The 22,476-nt window shown below is 40.7% G+C and overlaps 1 protein-coding gene across 1 annotated transcript in view; it reads right to left on the bottom strand.

The window, feature by feature from the left end:
* Nucleotides 1-22,476, bottom strand: part of SETD7 (SET domain containing 7, histone lysine methyltransferase) — a 55,326-nt gene that overhangs the window by 31,931 nt on the left and 919 nt on the right. The window contains exons 2-3 of the mRNA XM_004385480.3: nucleotides 13,138-13,267; nucleotides 1,668-1,869 (exon numbers count right to left, since the gene is read on the bottom strand). Coding sequence (XP_004385537.1) covers nucleotides 1,668-1,869; nucleotides 13,138-13,267 — 332 coding nt within the window. The remainder of the gene's footprint in view (nucleotides 1-1,667; nucleotides 1,870-13,137; nucleotides 13,268-22,476) is intronic.

The following is a 22,476-nucleotide window of genomic DNA, read 5'->3' as shown; positions in this document are numbered from 1 at the left end:
GCTTTAGTAATTCTTTAAAATAATATTTTACAAAGTTCTTTTCTTATGCCCAATTCCTAGAGTAAGAGCCCTGGTGGCACAAGAGTTAAGAGCTCAGCTGCTATCTGAAAAGTTGGTTCGAACTCAGCCAATGGCTCCTCAGGAGAAAGACCGGCAATCTGCTCCCATTAAAATTAAAAAAAAAAAAACCATGGCTGTCGAGTCAATGCTAACTCATAGTGACCCTATAGGACAGGGTAGACCTGCCCCAATAGCATTTCCAAGGCTGTAAATCTTTACGGAAGCAGACTGTCCCATCTTTCTCCCAAGGAGCGGCTGGTAGGTTCAAATCGCCAACCTTTTGGTTAGCAGCCGAGCACTTAAACATTGAGCCACCAGGGCTCCTTCCATTAAAATTAGAGCCTAGAAACCCTATGGGACTACTCTGTCACGTGGGGTCGCTATAAGTCGAAAATTGACTTCACAACACCCAACAACAACATTTCTAGAGTATAACTTATTTATTGAGCTGGGAAGTCTTAACTCCATAGACAATAGCAACAACACTCTTCTTATACATATAATAGATAATTTGTTTTTATAAATACTTATCAACCATAAGAAGATAGCATTCAGAGAAAGAAAAAATGTATTTTGACTTAAGCTCTGGACAAAATGAAGTTTTAAATAAAATATTTTCTAAGATCTATTTTCTGAAAGGCTTTCTGGAAACTCACTAACAACAGATGGGATATTTGAAATGAAAAGAAAAATTAGAGCATTAATTCCCAACCATTGGTTTTGCCTCATGTTTTTGCTTTAATAAACTTCAGCTATATTGTGAAACGTTATCAAATACTCAAAGGCAAGTTAATTTTAATCACCTTCATTTAAGCAATATAAACCCTAAAGCACCTTAAAAAGTAGGGAGTAGAATTGTAAAATCAAGTAACAATAGTGTAATTAACTCCAAAAAAAAAAATTGGAAATTGCTAGATTAGTTCTTACATATGAGAAACAGAATAAAATAGCAAAAATGAACAATTCCACCATCCTTTTCTAGATGCCAAAGGAACTAAACGCAGAATTTTTTCCTTTATTCCCATTACCGTCAAGTCAATTCTGACTCATGGTGACCCTATAGGACAGAGCAGAACTGCCCCATAGAGTTTCCAAGGACTACCCAGTAGATTTGAACTGCTGAGCTTTTGGTTAGCAAACGTAGCTTTTAACCACTATACCACAAGGGTTTCCTTTCCTTTATTAGTGGTACAATAAAATGAATTTGTTCTCATTTGGTTTTTTTTTTTAATACCTGATTTTTATCCTTTTTAAAAAAAATTTTCTATAACCACCACCACAATCAAAATCCAGAACAGTTCCATCACCCTGAAAAATTCTCCAAGGCCCAACTGTGTTTTGATCATGATGAATCATTTGTTTCTAAAACAACACTGAAAAATAATTAAGAGTAGATACAAGGACCCACAGTCTCAGTCAATAGTTAATAAAAGCACTAGGACACGCCTCATAAACCACTGGCTGCAGCTACTGTGACTTTCAAGTGTCCCAGCTCAACTTCCAACATAGAGAATACATTTTGCTCTTTGTTGTGAAGAGTCAAAGCAATGTCTTAAATGTCTGAACACCTGTTACTTTCCAGCAAAATGAACAGTCATAAGGCTTACTGGGTAATATATCCAGCAAACTCCATGCCGAATGTTATCTTTATATTGCCCCTTGAAGATCAGTCTCCCATCCGTGTCGTATTCCTGGGCTGGACCATTCAGCTCTCCATCTACATAGGTGCCTTGGAGAACTCCCCCGTCTTCATAAGTATAAACTCCCTGGCCCTGCAGGGCATCGTCCACGTAATACCCTTCCAGGGTACTGTGAGAGAAGAGAGAAAAGGGAATAGTCAGAACATGACTCAATTCTCTTAAAAGAAAGGACCACATCCAAGGAACTTCATGCCCAGCTCTTGTTTCAACCCTGACATGTATTCGTGCAACCTCTTGAATTCTCAGGTTGCTAGCAAAAATACGTCAGAGGTACAAAGCAGGATTAGGGACTGAGAGGGAGATTTAATTCCTAATCTCCTGATTACCCATTAATCATTTTTCTCTGCTGGAGGAAACAGAGAAGAATAAAGCCATAGCTGGAAACTGAGAGCAAGTTTCACCTGAATATGTTTCCAAGGCTAGATGCTGACCGATACCAGGAAACAGAAACTCTCCTGTTAGCCTTGCCACACATAAACCACTCGTGCTTAATTTCCCTCAAGAATCCAGAATCTACTGGTAGTTCTCAGGGGTAAGATGGTTCATATATGGTGGTCTCGAACAATATGAATGTGGTTTAGAATATTTAAATATCTATATATTTGTTTTAGTCATTAATGTATTATTTATCAGTGGCAGCCAGAATTAGCATCCAGTCAAAAGATCCTCTTCCATCTCTGGCCCTAATGGGGATTGTGTGCATGTGTGTGTGTGAGAAAGAATTTAATCCTGCTAATGTCATTACTGGAAACCCTGGTGGCGTAGTGGTTTAAGAGCTACCGCTGCTAACCAAAAGGTTGGCAGTTCGAATCCACCAGGCACTCCTTGGAAACTCTATGAGGCAGTTCTACTTTGTCCTGTAGGTTCACTATGAGTCGGAATCAACTCGATGGTAATGGTTATAGGTTATGTGTAGAGAAAAATTTTTAATTATTGATGCTTTAATTTCCTCTATGTTTTCCAGTTGTTCTTTTCTGATGCTGGTGCCAGAAAAATCAAACAATTGAAAGAATATTTTTGTAGTTTCTAAATACCCTAAAGAATTTGCCAAGATATTTAAAGGGAATTTAAGAGACACAAATTAAGAATATTATGTATATAACATGATCCTGTTTTTATTAAAACAACAACAAAAAAATGGAAAAAATGCATGATATATACATGGGAAAAAATTTTTTGGTATAAGTATGTTCCATTCTCATAGCGACCCCATATGACAGAGTAGAACTGCCAACCTTTAGGCTCCCAGCTGAGCACTTAATCACTGCGCCACCAGGGCTCCTTCTCTACACATACACAGACTACGTTTTATCAAAGCTCTTGTACTTAAGAGTTAAATTTCCAGTAATAAATCAGAGAATCTAACTTACAAAGAAATTTGAGAATTTTCACAATTGTTTACTTAGACTGGTATATCTGCGTTCTATTTAAACACTACTGCATTTTCATTTAAAAATTCCCTTTAATATCTGAATACCCAAAGTTGTTCTTAGAAGACTTAACAGCTTTGGCTTTTTTTCTTCATGGTTTGGGGATATAGAAAGTTTTGGGATCTCTACCCTGATGAGACCTAAAGTCTGTTCTCTTTCCCCACTGTGTTCCCTTCCTTTTGTCAAGCATAGCAATAGAAGAACTGAGAGGGAAATTTAAAAGTGAATCATAATTTATCTTATATTCCCATATCTGACCAAATTAAATTGGGACTTAGAATTAAAACATTGTTTTAGAAATCATTTTATATGACAATATGTATTATCTCTTAAAATATTAAAACTAAGTAAAGAAGAACAAAAAGACACAAACCATCTGGTAGAGCTAATTCCAGCCAGAAACTTCAGCTTCCTCCAAAATATGACAAGCAAGTTGAATGGAGAACTATAATGCTTCCAGGTAACATACTGTGCTGTGTATCTTCAAAGTTGCTTTTTACACTTTAATAGAAAACCTATGAATTTGTAGGATCTGATTATTGTAAAGGCTCAAGAAAACAGTAAAATATCTGAAGAACAATTGGTGAAATTTAGTCTTGCTCTCTAAAAACAAACCCTAAGAAAACTCTCCTTGTCATTATCAGCTTACGATAACAGTAACAATAGTAATAGTAATAGTAAAAGATAATAATAATATATTTTTCCCTTGTCTATCTACTAGGTGCTCTACACTCTATAATGTCTTTATAGGTTTTCTCATTCAATCTTCACAACATCTCTGAGAAGGAAGTATAATTATCTCCATTTTAGAAACGAGAAAACAAGTTCAGAGAGGCAGACTAGCTAGAACAGGACTCTTCTGAGTTGACTTCTCAGGAAAACCTTCCATCAACCACTCAAAGCTCCAAACAAGTTGTTAAAGCTCCTACAAGAAAGTAACTGAATTCACCCCAGGACTCCTTTGTAGTTTTCACAAGTACAGTACAGCTAATGAGGGAGCCAAAGTAAAATTAACGCATGGAAGAAAGGTAGTCAGGATCATAGCCATTTCTATGTTTCTTGTTAGAAGTGGGTAGCAGAGAAAGTGAAGAGGGGTGGCTCCAGAATGGAAGGCATCTTGGATTGAATCTCAGCTCCAACCCTTGGTAACTATGTGACCTTGGGCAAGTTACTTAACCACTTTGTGCCTTAGTTTCTTCGTATGTAAAATGAGACTTCATAGATTCTTATGAAGATAAAATGTGCAATGTGTCCAGCGCTGAAAAAATGGCAGGTAGTCCAAGTTGCCAATTTCTTTTCCACTCCCTTTCTTGTACATCATAATTTTTTTTGCCTTAATCAGAACTGTTAGAATACAGAGAATATATTTGCTGAGCCTGGTGCCGACAAAAGCTGGGTGAGGGTCAGGAACACAGAAGGGACTTTGTCTTACGTGGGAAGTTGGAATACACGGCTTCAGAAGTCCATTCCAACTCTAATTTCTCTGAAACGTGACCAAGTACTTTCTAAAAAACCAGGCACAAGAAATCCTACATGGATTTGTCACCTGGAAAATGTCTCTTTTTCAGTGACTCACCAGATGGACAGTCTCCCTTTTTCAGGCTATTTGGCCAGTAATACAGTACTACAAGGAGGCTTTTTGGCTGGACACATTAATGTAGCAAATCAACATAGGAAAATGACTTGGGGACAGGAGAATGATGTCGTGAAGTAGTAAACCATACTTTGAAATCTAATTGGCAAGTCAGGGAAAAGTATCAACAAAATAACTAAATAAAACTGAATGAACTACCTCATCTCTACCTCATAATCAGACGAAAAACCTCATGACTGTTTAATATCACACAGACCAAAGTCAATCTGGATTGAAATTCCTCTTATTACCATTCTAAGATTTGTGAGAAGTCTATTAAATTGTCTTTAAGTTCGTAAGTCCTGGTCACACTGAGTAGAATTAAGGAAAAATATATTAAAATAAACGTCCAGAATTGGGGATTAGTATAAAAATTAGAGATGTTAAAGTATTTTGAATACTGTGATGGTTAATTTTATGTGTCAGCTTGGCTAGGCTATGGTTTGGCCAAACACTAGTCTAGCTGCTGTTCCATAACGTAATGTAACTTCACGTAACATTACATAATGTAATCACTTTCTATAATGTAATCTCATGTAATCAATCAGTTGAAAAGGGAGTTGCCTTAGGGTATGTTCTGCCTCCAGACTGTAAATAGATAATTTGGCAGAACTCTCTTCTCTCTTCATTGTGTACTCTTGCCATCACCTGATCCAGGGATCTTAGGATGCAAATCTGCAGAAGTCTCTAGCCTGCTGCTAGACCTACAGATTTTGGACTTGCGAGCCCCCACAATCCTGTGAGCCTGCAAGAGTCTCTGGCCTGTACTTGACCTATGGATTTTGGACTTGCCAGCTCCCAAAATCACATGAGCCAATTCCTTGAAGTAAACCTCTCTCTCTCTATATATATGTACGTTTATGTGTATCTGTATCACTGGCTCTGTTTCTCTAGAGAACCTTAACTAAGACAAACAGTAACCATTTTCACAACACTCCACAGCACTCCAGGGAATCTACTAGTGCCAGAGAGACTCCAGAGCCACACCAACCAAACTTCAAGATTCCCTTCTCCTTACTACACAAATGCCTTTATCTCAGGACCAAAGAGTAGATGTTAAGAAGTCGCTATTACCAAATCTTAGGACAATTTTCTTCTTTCCTTTAAGAAGCAAGAAAATTTGAAGCAACAGCTGTGTGAATAGACAATTTTAAAAATAAAGTGAAGTCTTCCATCCACTCCTCATCTGTGGGATAAACTATCAGATAAAGGATGAGCGGTCTGACTTGAAGTTTCCAACTTAACAAGGCAGTTGTAATAACTCAGCCGTTTCTGTTCTACATTTTGTCCTATAACGAGGAAAAGACTAACTCCTGACTATGATCTCAAAATTAGCAAACATTCTGAAGCTGAGAGTGGTAAACAGAAAACAATGCACATTTTGAGTATTTAAACTGACCTAGAAATAGACAGGGCAGTGGTGGTTCCGTGGCAGAATTCTCACCTTCTGTGCAGACCCGGGTTTAATTCCTACCATGATGTTCAGCAGGTTTCAGGGGAGCTTCCAGACTAAGACAGACTAGGAAAAAAGCTCTGGTAATCTACTTCCAAAAAAATAAGCCAGTGAAAACCCTTATGGATCACAACAGTCCGATCCCATTGTGCATGGGGTCACCAGGAGTTAGGGACCAATTTGATGGCAGCTAACAACACCAGAAATAGTTATATCCTTATTTTACTCTGAATTTATTTAACTAAGATGCTTAAATTCTTTGCCAACAATGGTTTACCTCTGTGACGTGGGTATGGGAGTTAAAAAAAAAAAGGACCACTTTCACTTTTTACATTTTTTCTATTCCTTGATGTTTTTATTCCACCAAGTTTTTGCTACATTTGGAATTTTGAAAAACTTTAAAATTTTCCTGCCTGCATTTAGGTACTTGTTTAAAAAAATTAGCAGGCGCATTTCTCCTGGCGATCTGGATATTTAAAATTCCTATTCAGATTTGTCATATTCTATGTCAAGGAAAAAATGGATTCTAGAATTTTCTTGATATATATTCACAATTGTTTGGAATCTTCTTCTTAATTACACATCCAGGTTCCAGTTTTATATATGATTAGATTAGAAGGCCAAGTCTTCCATCACTACACTTGGTGATTTCCCTTCTCTCTTTCCAACCATGGATTCCCACAATTGCACACAAACCCTTTGGAAGGGACATAAACCAGCATTACAGGTTTGAAAAACTTCCTGAGGCTGTAACAGAAATTTTCTGTTTCCTTACCTTTTATTTCAAACTCTTTATTTGTGACTTTGGGGCGGGGGGTGGATTTTTCCGTAATAAACACTTCTGACTGGCAGTGAATAGACAGGGTTCCCACTTTACTTTACCCAACACATGAGACCCTAAAAATTGGGGGTAGGGTCTAATGGGGAGAAAAATTAATAGATAATTGTAAATAAAAGTGCTGCTTCATGTAGAGGAGCCCTGGTGGCACAGTGGTTAGGAGTTTGGCTGGTAACCAAAAGGTTGGCAGTTCGAATCCACCAGCCGCTCCTTGGAAACCTTATGGGGCAGTTCTTCTCTGTCCAATAGGGTCCCTATGAGTCAGAATCGACTTGATGGCAACAGGTTTGGTTTTTGGTTTTCTTCATGCAGAAAGAGCTGACTTCTTCATAACCAAATCCCACATCTCCCTTAGCAAGACCTACTAGATTCCAAGGCCATTCTTCAGTCAAAAGACCATTTCATTAATTTTTACAGCAATTCCTTTTAGCAGCTGTCTCATACAGGATCAGCATAAGGCTTAGGAAAGAAGATACAACGACCTTTTGAGATCCTGTCACCACACTACTTCATCATTTGTAATAAAAGCAATGATACTGACTTTTCTTTCCTCAAAGTGTCTTTATAATTAGTGCTGAGTGGACACTGACATGTGGCAACCCCATGTATGTCAGAGCAGAACTGTGCTCCATAGGGTTTTCAGTGGCTGGCTTTTTTTTTTTTTATTTGATAAGATTTTTTATTTCAGAATAGACATAGACTTACAGGAAAGTTGTAAAGATAGTACATACCATTACTTCTAATATTAACATCTTACATTGGTATGGTACATTTGTCACAATTCATGAAGAATATTAATGCAATACTGTTTACTGAAGTCCATATTTTAGTCATATTTCCTTTACTTTTGTCTAATGTCCTCTTTCTATTCCAAGGTCCCATCCAGGCTACTACAGAACATTTTTTTTTCCCATACAAAAATTTATACATACATTGTTACATGACCCTAATTGCTCTCCCCATACAGTGACAGCACACTCCTCCTTTCCACTCCTGACTCCCCATGTCCATTCAACCAGCTCCTGACGCTCTCTGCCTTCCCATCTCACCTCTGGACAGAAGGTGTCCGTTTAGTCTCTCGTATCTGCTTGAGCTAAGAGGGACACTCCTCACGAGTATCACTTTATGTCCCACAGTCCAGTCCAATCCCTGTCTGAAGAGTTGGCCTTGGAAATTGTTTTAGCTCTGGGCTCATAGAGTCCAGGGGCCATGCTTTCCGAGGTTCCTCCAGTCTCAGTCAGACCATTAAGTCTGGTCCTCTTACTAGAATTTGAGTTCTGCACCCCACCATTCTGCTCCATCTGGGACTCTCTGTTGTGTTCCCTGTCAGGGCAGTCATTGGTGGTAGCTGGGCACGATCTAGTTCTTCTGGTCTCAGGCTGATGAAGTCTCTGGTTTATGTGGCCCTTTCTGTCTCTTGGACTACTACTTTCCTTGTTGTCTTTGGTGTTCTTCATTCTCCTTTACTCCAGGTGGCTGGGACCAATTGATGCATTTTAGATGGCCGCCTGCAAGCTTTTAAGACCCCAGACACCTCAATGGCTGACACTTTAGAAGTAGATTGCCAGGCCTGTCTTCCAAGGCACCCCTGGATGGACTGGAACCTCCAACCTTTCAGTTAGCAGCGAGTGCATTAACCGTTTGCACCACCCAGGGACTCCCTCAAGGTATTAGCCCCTACCTATCAGAAGAAGACTAACAAAGACAGCCTTTTGAGGTCCTCGCTAATACTATCATTCTTTGATTCTACTGTTTGACCTGTGTCTCTACAAGTGTTTTAATGGTAGGTATAAAAATTAGTGAATTGGTGCCTCAAAAGGAAAAAAAGAAGTCAATTTTTTTTTATTTCTGTCCCATAGACAGTTATTGGCCTAGTGCTTCTACCTGGCCGAATGCTCAGCTTTTTCAAGTCATGATGCACATGCCAATTACTATAATTGTACAACACACTGGGGTAAGTGGATGAAGCTGCTTGCAACCAGAAGTGAGTAGCTTGACAGAGGAAGGGGGAGTTCTTGGGAAGTCTTAGACCTTACCTGGCTACTGCTCAGGCTGAGGGGATCAGCATCTCGTGGCTAAGCTGTAACTCATTCTTGGCACACTGGTTCAGGAGCTTGGTCTCACGCCTCAGTACTCTGTGTATTGGGTCTGTGAAGCAAGCTAGTGACCAACAACACTAAATTAAACCAAACCTGCTAGACTGTCTTCCCAAAGAGTGGCTCAGCGTTGACTATCAGATTTAAAGCAAGACTATATGTGTTAGTCATCTAGTGCTGCTGTAACAGAAATACCACAAGTAGATGCCTTTAACAAACAGAAATTTATTCTCTCACAGTCTAGTAGGCTATAAGTCCAAATTCAGGGCATCAGCTCCAGGGGAAGGCTTTCTCTTCTCTCTCAGCTCTGGAGGAAGGTCTTTGTCATTAATCTTCCCCTGGACTAGGAGCTTCTCTGCGCAGGAAACCCGCGTCCAAAGAATGTGCTCTGTTCCTGGCACTGCTTTCTTGGTGGTATGAGGTCCACCTGTCTCTCTGCTCGCTTCTCTCTTTTATATCTCAAAAGAGATTGGCTTAAGACACTATTTAATCTTGTAGACCTCATCAATATAACTGCTACTAATCCAGTTCATTACATCATAGTGATAGGATTTACAACACATAGAGAAATCACATCAGATGATAAAAGGTAGACAATCATACAATACTGGGAATCATGACCTAGACAAGTTGACAGATATTTTTGGGGGACACAATTCAATCCATGACACTATACCTTTAAACTTCCCCATCTCTTATCATGTTTTAATAAACTGTGTCAGGTTTATTAAGACCTCTGCCTGGTTAGACGCTTGCCAAAATCCTGCTCAGTTTAGGAAAATATAATCAGCAGACCAGTGGGCAATGGAAAATATGGACTTGGTAAAGAAGGAGAAGGAAAAGGAATCAGTTCAGACTGGACTTCCATAAAGAAAAAAATTAGTGTCTTTCGGTTCACTTAGGTGCTCTGTAATACCTGGGAAGCAGCAGGCAAAAGGAACCAACCTGTCCTAATTACCACTGGAGTGCTCCCTCCAGGACTCTGTGGCCAGCTGGAAATACTGTTGCCTTTGCTACCAAAAATGCTGTCTTCTTTCTTTCCACGTTTTCCAGCTCAGAACTTCCAAACTGGTGAGCCCAGCACCCTGGTGTACCAGGCACAAGTTACTGGTGTGGTAAGGTGCTGACTCCGCTCAGGACAGCTGGATAGGGGCTGGGGTTGTCAGAGCCCTTGGGGCTAGTTGCTTGGGCCTAGGGGACCAGGGGCCTATTTATGGAAAATCGCATCTATGGCAACTAGTTTTATTATTTTTTTGAAAAAGTGTTCTTTTCTTCAGTATTCTTTTTGTGTATGTGTGCTTTAGGTAAAGGTTTACAGAGCAAGTTGGTTTCTCATTAAACAATACACATATTGTTTTGTGACATTCGTTGCCAACCCCACGACATGTCAACACTCCCCCCTTCTCGACCTTGGGTTCCCCATTTCCATTCGTCCAGCTCTCCTGTCCTCCTACCTTCTTGTCCTTGCCCCTGAGCTGGTGTGCCCATACATGGTTGAGCTCCGTGTATTCTTGTTTGTTTTATGGACCTCAGGATATGGCAGTTAGTTTTAAATTGCTGGATGATCTCTCATAGCTGGCAATGGAAACCGCGATGGCCAATGGAAACAGTTCATTAGCACCTGTCCTCATGTAGTGCCCAGGGCACGCGCCCTGCCTGCCGTACCTCAGTCACACCTCTGCAGGGGACAAACAATCTCAATTTTTACATGTGCTGTGTGTGACATGAAAAAGGTTGGGAAATACTTCTCTAATATTCCTCAAGGACTATGTAGGCTAAAAATAGAAAGCATCCACAATTGACTTACAGAAATATTCTTTGCTCCCTGCCTTTGGATAAATTCTAGATATTCTGTATAAGCAACACTGGGCTTATTCTCAAAAAATACCCATCAGTTTATGAAACCATCTTCAAAGAATTTTAGCTTTTTTTCTTGGAGAATTGTCTTGAATCCCAAGGATAGGATCAACATTTTGGAAAATCACAGTAAGGCAAAGCCAGGTCGGCTCCCACGATAGGGTTTGTGTGTAGCACAGTGTTGAATCAGGAATTGGGAAAACTTGCCGTTGATCTTGCTCTGCAATTAACTTCTCCACAGCTAGTCATGTACCCTATCTGAGTCCTGCCTCGTCATTTGTAAAGTGAGTGTGTGTATGCGGGAGGTGGATTGTTCTGGGTGAATTCCACATCCTTTTCCACCTCTCACACTCATTCAGCATGAATTTTTTTTTTTTTTAGTATCAAATTAAGGGAAAGTGCCACAAAGCATAGAAGATAAATTAGGTACAGATTCTGCCCTCAAGGAACTCTCTGTCCTGTAGGGGAAATAAGACATTTACATAAATACGTATTTGTTGAATGAATAAATGAATAATTACAGTATGAGGTAAAAAGTGACACTTTCCAGAAATGTGCTCTAAAAAACTGCTGTGGAAATAAGGCAGGAAAAGTTATCCTCTGGACAGGTTATAGAAATCACGAGAGACTAAAGCTCTGATACCAAATTTTGAAAGAGGCCTCTATAGGACTCAGGTATCCATCAGATATTCACAAGAGAACAAAAGAAAGGAAGTAAAAGTCTTGACAATTTAAAAATTACAGTTTGTAAGCAAATCTCTCCTAAAAAAAAAAAAAGTGGGTGAGGGGTTGGGGGAAATGAGAAAGAAAAAAGTTGGAATTAGAATGAAATTTTTAGCTTGCAAGCGACCATCCAAGGCGCAATTGGTCTCTATTCACCTGGAGCAACAGAGGAAGAAGGAGAGTCAGAAATAGGAGGAGAATATGGAATGTGTGGCTAATTGCCTCCATAAACAACTGTCTCATTTGCCAAGAGAACAGAACTGGATGGTGCCTGGCTGCCATTACTGAACATGTTGAGCAAAGATTCTGTAGAAGAACCCTGGTCAAAAGAGGGAAAATGCAGAACAGAATTTCAAATTTTCTTGGATTCCAGACTTTCTGGAGCCGTGGAAGCTGGATGAACCCCTGAAACTATTGCCCTGAGATAATCTTTAAACCTTAAACCAAAAATATCCCTTGAAGTCTTCTTAAAACCAAACAACAGTTTAGCTTAACTAGTAAAGAATATCTGCCTTAAGCAATATGCTCTTTTATCTATCTATATGTGATCGAACTGACAACAGTAACTTGAAAGATTAGATAGGAACCTTAGGGGGCAGTGAGTTTATATTAATGGAGGAGGAACAACTCAGAAAAGGAGGGTGAAAATGGCTGTACAACTTGAAGAATGTAATCAATGTCACTAAATTGTGTATATGTATAAACCTGAACTGGTATATTTTTTGCTGTGTATATTCTCGACAACAACAAAATAAAATACATTATTTAAAAAAAAATAAAATGAAAAATTTAAAAAGTTTTACGGATGGGTTTGTATTGCTATCCCTGTCTCTCCCCCTTACATCAGATAATCGGGAGCTTGAGGAACCCCTAACATCTTTAAAAACAACCCACTCCACTGACAGAAAAGGGATTCTGGGTCACACGCCAGTCCCTGCAATCACTCTTCAGTTGTCAGCTTAGACATTTCCTTTCCCAAAGGAATTCCCAGGTTTCAGCACCATTAGCGCTGAACCACTAATGCCCACACACACACAAACAAAAAGGAACCCTACTGTGAAAAATATTTTAACTAGAAGCAGAATGTGGAAGACACTAGTTATGACATCAGCGTTAAGGTATCACACATAAAGACCAGTTATCCCAAATATTTTAAAAACTGTCAAGCGCTAACCTGCCACCTGGAGCCCTGGTGGTGCAGTGGTTAAGAGCTCAGCTGCTAACCAAAAGGTTGGCAGGGTGAATCCACCAGCCACTCCTTGGAAACCCTATGGGGCAGCTCTGCTCTGTCCTATAGGGCCGCTATGAGTGGGAATCAACTCTGTGACAATGGGATTTTGGTTTTACCTGCCATCAAAGAAGAAGAACTTCCCCCGTCCATTCTTTTCTCCATGAACAAAGTTCCCCTCAAATCTGTCAGTAGAGGAGTAGGTGACGGTGCAGAACCCATGTGGTAATCCATCATCATCCAGGTGCCCTGGGAGAAAGGAAACCACATGGGAAACCTTAACATCTTCAATGCTCCCCCACCGATGCGTCAGCAGTCAGACGCTGCCTGGCAACCCCCCTGAGCTGTCAGAGTCCCTTCCCTGGCATGAGTGGGTAGTGACCGCACAGAGGTTTCTAACCTCACCTGCATCAGCAGGACCAACAGGATTGTTATGTACACTTTGTGAGCCAACAGGCCCACAACAGACAGACCTAGACACATTTCAGAATATAAACCCAAAATAAGTTTGCATTTTACTGGAGACTGAGAGTTATTATCAATATAACGTCTGCAGTGCATGCTACAATTTGCAAAGTATGCTCCTACATTGTACTTCTCATATCTGGAATCGATGCTCCTAAACACTCATGCTTAAAACTCTCCTGCTTAACTGAGATAGCGCTGGTTTATAATTTACTGCCAGATACACTTTGCAATAAACTATCTAATTCTAGAAATAAAGTATATAATATGATTTTACATATTATTATGTAATTATTAACTTTAAAGGTACTCTGGTTGCATAGTGGTTAAGCGCTCGGCTGCTAAACGAAAGGTCAGTGGTTTGAACCCACTAGCCGCTCTGCGAGAGAAAGATGTGGCAGTCTGCTTCCGTAAAGATTTACAGCCTTGAAAATCCTATGGGGCAGTTCTACTCTGTCCTACAGGGTCACTATGAGTCCGAATCAACTTGACGGCATTGGGTTGGGTTTGGTTTATTAACCTTAAACTTACTGTTTTACTTTAAAAATATTTTAGCTTTGAATATTTAGTAATAAGCTTATTATATATCCTCTACCACTTTACTCATAAGATTTGTATTTTAAATGTAGCTAGAACTATCCACATGGCCATTTAAACAGTGATTTTGTATAGCAGCTGTTATTACACTGTGATCTTTAAATTGTTGGTTCTTCCTGGGTCACAGACTGCTATTCTAATATTTGTTTAAAGTCGATGTTTAGGTTTTTAATTACTATCTGCATATTTCATAAAACACAGGAATCGCCTTATTTGTGTCTCCCAATTATTCTGGTGGGTTGATTTTGCAATGGCAGGTGAAAATGAAGGCAGTAGTTAATCTACCGGCCTTTTCCTGGGCTACCCTGAGTCATGGATGAAAAAGGTATTAAACATTGTGTGCAATGCAGGGATATTAAACACTTAAATGTGGCCTCCAGATGGCTCACAGATATAAGACGATAAAGAAAACACACACCATACCACCACAACGAAGGCTTTAATCTCCTAAAACGTTTTCTTCTAAAGTGAAAAAAAGAATATCCCATGGAAAAGATAGTAAGCAAGCACTCTTATAATATATTAAAAAAAAAAAAAGCTCTTTATTAGTACACCCACCCCTCACTTACTGACATGATTAGGTTCCAAAGACCAGGTTGTTATGCAAAAATCGCCAGTGTGCGAAAATGGAGGATGACCCCATAAGATAACAAAATGGAGGATGACTACATCATTACAAAGCTGCCCAATTACATCATTACATAACTGCCAAACCACTGAGAATTATGGCCCAGCCAAGTTGACACATAACCTTAACCATCACAGGCTGCATTAATCTTACCTCACACCTTGGCATTCATTACTGCCAGATGTATGTCATTAATGTGCAAAATAGTTGGATAGTAGATTTTTTACTATTGTCTTAAATGCGATTTGTTGGATAACGCGATAGTCAATAAGCGAGGAGTAGGTGTATTACTGATAATATAAAAATAAAACAACAATGAACAATATGTTTTATGGCTATATCTGTACAGAATAGATTACTAGAACATACTACAATAAAACATGGCAACTTAAATAAAATCACAATGGATGTAATTCCTTTATACTTAACACAAACTTTTTCAATCAAGGGCTAGAAAATTAATGGTCTGGAGTGAACTAGGCCATAACTGCTTTCCTCTCTCTCAAAAACCAACTGTACGTGACTAATTTAGTGACACTTGAGTCACATAAATAATCTGGACAATTATTCTCTAAATATCTACTGATGATATTTCTCCCATTAAAATAAAACACAATCTACACTTTTTCCTTTTTATAAAAAAATCACTCTGTATAGCTAAAAATGTTCTTTTATGAAATGCTGGGATCAAATTAAACATAGCCATTAATATTGCTATAAATTTAGCCTCCTACTTTTGATTTAGGTATAAATATCAGAATAATCACTTTAGCCTCACATTATTTACTAGTTTGTTGAAAATGTTTTTCCTCATAGAAAATAGTTCACATACTTCAGATTTGCAAAAAGATAGTGTTGGATAAAGTCTGTTATTCCACTTTAAATCAAGAGAAATATTATAATAAACAAGAACATTAAGGGGAAAAAATCCAATGCACATTTATTTCCAACTTCCCTCAGTCACAACACCCATTGCTGTCGAGTCGGTTCAGACTCATAGTGACCCCATAGGGCAGAGCAGAACTGCCCCATAGAGTTTCCAAGGCTGTAACCTTTAGGGAAACAGACTGCCACATCCTTCTCCCATGGAGCGGCTAGAGAATTCCAACTGCCAGCCTTTCGGTTAGCAGCCAAGTACTTAACCACTGCGCCACCAGGGCACCAGTCACAACAGTCCTGTCCTATTTATGAATAAAACACTGAAGTGTCACCCTCAGCATGGAGTTTAGATATATTAGCAAAAACTCCAAGTGTCATATAACACTCTAAAAGTACTTAAGGGACAGTCCTGATCCCAAATGAGATGAGAGCAAAGTATCACCCCTGCTCCATGAAGGACACTGTCTCAACTTCTTTTTCAACAGGCCAATGAAGAAGTCCCATCATCCTCTTACTCTCTGGGGAGAGAGGAACAGAGAAGGGCTACTGAATGATTTCTGTTTCTCTGGTGACACTGTGTTTAGGAGATGCCTGTTTATATGTGGCCTTTCCCTGCCATAATAAAGGTTTTTAGGTTGCTTATTGTGAGAGAGCTCTGGAATCCCCCTCTGTCAGACCTCCAGTTGACCAGGTGTCGTCCAGTTGACTCCAACTCATGGCAACCCCATGTGTGTCAAAACAGAACTGTGATTCATAGTTTTCAGTGGCCTATTTTTCAGAAGTAGCTTGCCAGGCCTTTCTTCCAAGGCACCTGAGTGAACACAAACTTCTAACCTTAAGGCTAGCAGCTGAGTGTGTTAACCATTTATACTACCCAGGGACTTCCTATCAGACCTCAGCAGGACCCTTTGTTGGCTTGTTTGTTTTGTTTCCTTCCCATCCTTTGAAAAGGAGGATGAAGTGATCAATTACTACCAGCTAGAAATGAAGAGTTGTGATCACTCAAGATTTCCACCCCGAGTATTTCATAGCCTGGAGTATTTTCCCTGGCAGTAGAACTTTACATCTAAAACAACCACAAAGAGACTTTCCAAAGAAAGATTGTAGAGAAAAGACTGGGTTGCTGTGTCCTCACATCTCCTTTCAACATTAGTGCTACAAGAGCTTCCAGTATGCTCTTATTCAAATGCCACTTGGACAATAAGATCATGTACAGTCCGTCTTGTAATAGTCAATCTGATGGAGAGGGATGCTGAAATACAGAGAAGTTTGTGCACCTACCATGTATGTAGCACTGGGTGTTTTTTTTTTTTTCCCCCTGGTTCTTCCCCCCACCCCGCTTTTTTTTATTATTGTGCTTTAGATGAAGGTTTACAGAGCAAACTAGCTTCTCATTAAACAGTTAGTACACATATTGTTTTATGACCTTGGTTAACAACCCCACGAGGTCAACACTCTCCTTTCTCGATCTCGGGTTCCCTATTACCAGCTTTCCTGTCCCCTCCTGCATTCTCATCCTTGCCCCTGGGCTGTTGTGCCCCATTAGTCTCATTTTGTTTTGTGGGCCTGTCTAATGCTTGGCTGAAGGGTGAACCTCAGGAGTGACTTCATTACTGAGCTAAAAGGGTGTCCGAGGGCCATACTCTCAGGGTTTCTCCAGTCTCTGTCAGGCCAGTAAGTCTGGTCTTTTTTTGTGAGTTTAGAATTTTGTTCTACATTTTTCTCCATCCCTGTCCGGGATCCTCTATTGTGATCCCTGTCAGAGCAGTGAGTGGTGGTAGCTGGGCACCATCTAGTTGGTAGCACTGGGTTTTGTGCTTTCCTGCGATCTAATTTAAACCTCACAACAATTCCCCAAACTCCCAGCTCACAGATGAGAATGCCAGTGCAGTGAGGCTCCATGGACTGCACAAGAATCACATTAACCACTATGAACATAATAATGAATGCTGAAAACCCCTCTCCCAAATCTTTAAAGTTCCTTTTTCTCCAGATAAGGGCAAACTGGCAGAAAGCCCTTTCTCCCTTGCTGATGGTGGAAGAAAAACAACAAAACAAGCCCATTGCCTTTGACTTGATTGAAAGTCGTGGCCACTCCATGTGTTAAAGTGTAGAAGTGCTTGCTCCACAATTTTCTTGGCTGTAATCTTTACAGTAGCAGATTGCCAGGACTTTCCTCTGCAGTGCTGCTAGGTAGATTCAAGCAGCTAACCTTTAGGTTAGTAGACCACAGTCTGACTGCAACACCCAGGGACTGAAAGTAGAAGAAGGTACCTCCAAAAAGGACCTAAAAAGGTCCCTAGCAGAGAAGTGGAAGAAGTCTTTGTAGTTAAGATAATTCTTCTAGAACCACAAGACTTTCAACAGCATATCCTGGCTGCAAATTCCTACCCCTTCCAAGTGTTACCTAACTCAAAGGGAAACACTAGTCCTCCCTCTCAGATTGAGGTCAGTTTGTAAAATGCACCACGTCAGCCAACAGCCCCACGGCCAGTTCCCACTGAACAGAGGGTGAGCATGAGGCCCAAACAACAGGGAAAATTAACTCGAATGACTACTCTGTGTTTATAATGCTGTCCCAGTTAATGTACCATCTAGACAGCCACAGGATGACTTTAAATATTTACAGAAGTTGGAGGAAAAAAACTGCAAGAGTCTTACAAATTTACGTTTTCACTTTGTTCTAAAGATCATTATCTATTGAACCAACAGAAATTTAAATTTCTCCCCTCCAGTTACTGCTGAGCTTTTTCCTTAACCTGCTAACAGTCAGCCCTGTATTCTGTGTGGTGATGGTACGTCAGAGCAAAGGAAATTCCCTCCAGATCAGACACCCGGCTGCTTCTGGAAAGAAGCCCTGCCTCAGGCTTACTCACAGGAGATCTGAGAGTGGTGTATGTGTCTCCCTCAAAACAAGAGGCCGTTACATGCATTGTTGGTTTTGTACAATAGAACGCTGCTAAAAAAATAAATAAATAAAAGTGGTAATAATAATAAAAGGCAAGCTTATTCTGTTTGGAGCCTCGGTGGCGCAGTGGTTAAGAGCTCGGCTGCTAACCAAAACTTTGACAGTTTGAATCCAACAGCCGTTCCTTGAAAACCCTATGGGGCAGGTCTACTCTGTCCTGTAGGGTCGCTATGACTCGGAATTGACTGGATGGCAACGGTTTTGGTTTTTTGGTTTTGAACCGCCCACTGTTGCAAAGTGCCTTTTAGGTGCCCACCTTACCTGTGGTTTCGGGCCCTCTAACTGCCCTGCTCACCACTGCCTGTTAATCTTCCCAGAGCAAAGCTCTGATGCTGTCATTCCCAACTCTAGAGCCCCCATGGCTTCCCATGGCTTCCAGCAGAGTCCATGCTCTTAGCCTGTGAGCTGGGCCCAGCCTCCTTTCCGCATCTCACCCTCCACTTTTCCTCTTCAAGCCCTATACTACAGCAGAACTGCCTGATTATTCTCTGAATATGCCCACATAATTCCATACCTCTATGTCTTTACTCACGAGATTCTCCCTTCAACTCTATCTCACTTCTGAGACATCTCTCTCCACTTATTTCCCCAAATTGGAAGTAATTTTTTGTTTCCTCTCAACCATCACAGTTCATCTGTACAGATAAGATGTATTTACTTGAAATTGTATTAGGGACCATATTGTATTCATCTTTGTATCTATGGGTAGACAAAGAAATAGATACAGTAATAAATATTTCTGTTCCCAAGGGCTTTGAAGAATAACATTGAAAAACCAAACATCACTCTCCACTGAACCAATGAGCCTTGGAGTTTTTAAAAAGCCACAGCAGGAGCTCACAAGGTGTTCTCAGGGCCTCTGAGGCCCAGGGCTTGCCACCTTCCCAAAGGAGCACAGCAGACGCAGGTACACAGAGTGCTCCCTCCTGGCCCACCCTCCTCGACCCACCCTCCCCTTGGGGATTCATCCACTCTGAGTTTAGAACTTCACCTGAACTACAATTCCACCCTTACAGAGAACCAAAATGTCTATGATGTGACCAAAGACATTTAAAGCAATTTCTTCCCCAGAGTAAATTTCTAATGAGGAAGAAAAAGGATGTCTGTTGCAGGCTTAGTACGTTAAATTTTCTTTCCCTAAATACATTTTCTGAAGTTACCCTGCATCTTAACTATTTTAGCTAATTTAAGGAATGATTCATAATAACCCAAAGGAAACGTGCTGAGAAAACAGTTGAAAATAATAAATTAGCAGGTTGCAAGTAAATAACAACCAGAAAAAATTAATTTTCTATAGGAAAGCTAGGGTCTATACATACCTTTCTCCCTGAAGTCTTCCAGACCCAACCTTTAAAGAGTTATACTGATAAAGCATGATACTGACATCACAGTTAACTGTTGCTTCCAAATTCAGCTTGTATATAACACTTCTATATACTCGACTTGCCCATTTAAAATATAAAATGTGTGGAGACAGCATGAGATGGTAGAGTGGGGTTCTGGAGACTCCAAATCTGTCTCCCCAACTAGCTAGGTGACCTTGGATTACTTCTTCTCTTGCCTCAGTTGCCTCCCCTGTAAAATTAGGATCATGGGAGCACCCACCTCATAAGACTGCATGGAAAGTATGTGTGAAACACTTAGCACAGAGCCTGCACATAATAAAAACAAAACATTTATAGCAATAATAATAGCTATGACAATGAAACTATTGAGAACAGAGGCTCTGTTTATGGAGGGAGAGGTAGGTTAGACAGAACTTGAAAAACCAAAACATTCAGACTAGCTTCTCTTTGGGAAAGTTCACCACATTCTCTCATGCGTGTGTTGGACGTTAAGAAGCCAAGAGCATTACAGACAGCGCTAAGAATGGCTGGAGAAACGCCCGTGGGTGCAGTTTCCTGCATTTGCCTAGGCACTGCTTGAGTTTGAGCCTGAGATTCGTCTAAGGACTTGCAAAGATTCTGAGTTACTCTGTTTACAGTTAGGTACAACTGAGTCACCATGTGTCCTGGATTGGCCCAGACATTCAAAGTTTAAGCCAGTTGTGCCAGCAAAATTATTAATGGTTCTCCCCCTCTTCTCAGGAGTCTTCTGATTTGGACAATAATGCATATGGTCACCCTAGAAAACTAATAAGAACTTTCCCTGTTTCTAATCCACTAGACAATCTCAAAAATAACACTGATACATTTCTAAAGCTGCTTGTTTACATTCTGCGAACGAGCCTAAGGTCCATGGGACACCGGTCTTCAAAGGGAAAGGTGCTTTAATCTGGGGAGCACTCCTCCTTACCAAAGGTTTACTTTCAATTTTTACAAGTAAAAGTAAGCTTTGAATAATGAGAGCAAAACTCATCAATCGGAGAACAGCATTTTCATCCTTCTTTTATAACATGGAAGCACAAGAAGTCAGTAACTTTTAAATTCTAAGAAGGCTTCCTATGGATCAACTGAATGTCTTTGGACCCCAATATGCCCCCACATCAACTTCACTTAATAGAGAGAGAAATAGCTCTGGAGTTCATAACACTGTGCAAGTTTTTCTTAACTTAAAAAATACACAAGTAGGGTCACATAACAATGTATGTATAAATTTCTGTATGCGAGACTAACTTGAATTGTAAATTTTCACTTAAAGCACAATAAAAAACTCTAAAAAAAAAAGTTCTTTATAAGTTGGCTTTGAACCTGGATGAAGAAATAAGAAATGTAAATTTACAAGTTATATTAGAATGGATACCTTTTAGAGAATTCAGAAATATTATTCTACTTAATGTCATCTTAAAACCTCTGGTGTACTTCAAAAGGAGTCAATTCTGTTTTATAAAAATATAAAAATGGATTTCTTGTCTCAATGAAGAAACAACGATGTGCACTAATACATTTGTAGTGTTACCACTTTGTTGTTGCTGTTTTTACTGTTTGTGAGAACTTGTTTATACAAATTAGACAGAAACTAGATTCAACCAACGGCTAAAAATTTATTTACTTAGATGCCTGGTTTAAAATATTCTGGGATAATACCGCACAACATTGCAAAACATCACGACGAACTGTCTGGGAGTAGAACCAAATAAATAAATACGCTAAAGAGTATTTTCCAGTATTCACTGTTACAAAATCATAACATCTCAGGGTACAAACAACGGGATTGTATAACGTCCCCACCTCGTTTTTTCAGAACTAGCAAGAGGTGGAGAAACTCAGCAAAACAAAGTGGCGAGAAAAGTCGGGGGAGGGGCGCTAGAAGAGAAGGGGCGGAGAAACAGGACACCAAAGCGGTGATATCACCCACAGCCAACTGCAAGGAATTCAGAAAGTTAAGTCTCACCCAGCAATTTCAGTCCCTGCTTGCGGCGCGCCTGCACAGCGTGGTGGCGGCGGCACCCGGACTCGGAAGCAGGAAGGGGGAGGGGGCGGTGTGACTAAGTTCGCTCGAGGGCAGCTGAGGGAAGGGTCACCCGCTTCCCGGACTGTGCGCGTTCAAACCCCGAGTCGGGACCGTTGTCCCTTGCCCTGCAATGATTTCATCTTCTCGGAGGAGCGACCGCTCCGGCCACGGCTGCCACGTGCCAGCTCCGACCCCGTGCGCTGCGCCAGGGGACTGACCCAGACGCGGCCTCGTCGCCGCGGGGCGCAGCGGCGAGCGGAAGGAAAGGGCTGGCGACAGAGAGGGGCTCGGGGTTGCCAAAACGGGGTAGGGGGATTGCTCCCGGAGACCGCTCCCAGGGTCTGCCTTTCTGCGCACCGCTCCTCTATCCCCGAAAGGAGGGAGGCCGGAGTGTCGGGCAGGTTTCGCAACTCCGAGGGCGGATGCAGGCTGCGGCCGGGCGGGATGGATCAGCCGTATCCTCCCAGGGGCCCGGGCCGGGAGGAGCCTGGTTCCCGGCCTGCGCCCCGCCGCGCAGTGCGCGCCCCC

The sequence above is a fragment of the Trichechus manatus genome, unplaced genomic scaffold, assembly GCF_000243295.1.
Source record: "Trichechus manatus latirostris isolate Lorelei unplaced genomic scaffold, TriManLat1.0 scaffold00139, whole genome shotgun sequence".
Classification (NCBI taxonomy): Eukaryota; Metazoa; Chordata; class Mammalia; order Sirenia; family Trichechidae; genus Trichechus; species Trichechus manatus.
Note: the sequence above shows the minus strand (reverse complement) of the source record. Positions and strands in the feature narration are given on the sequence as shown.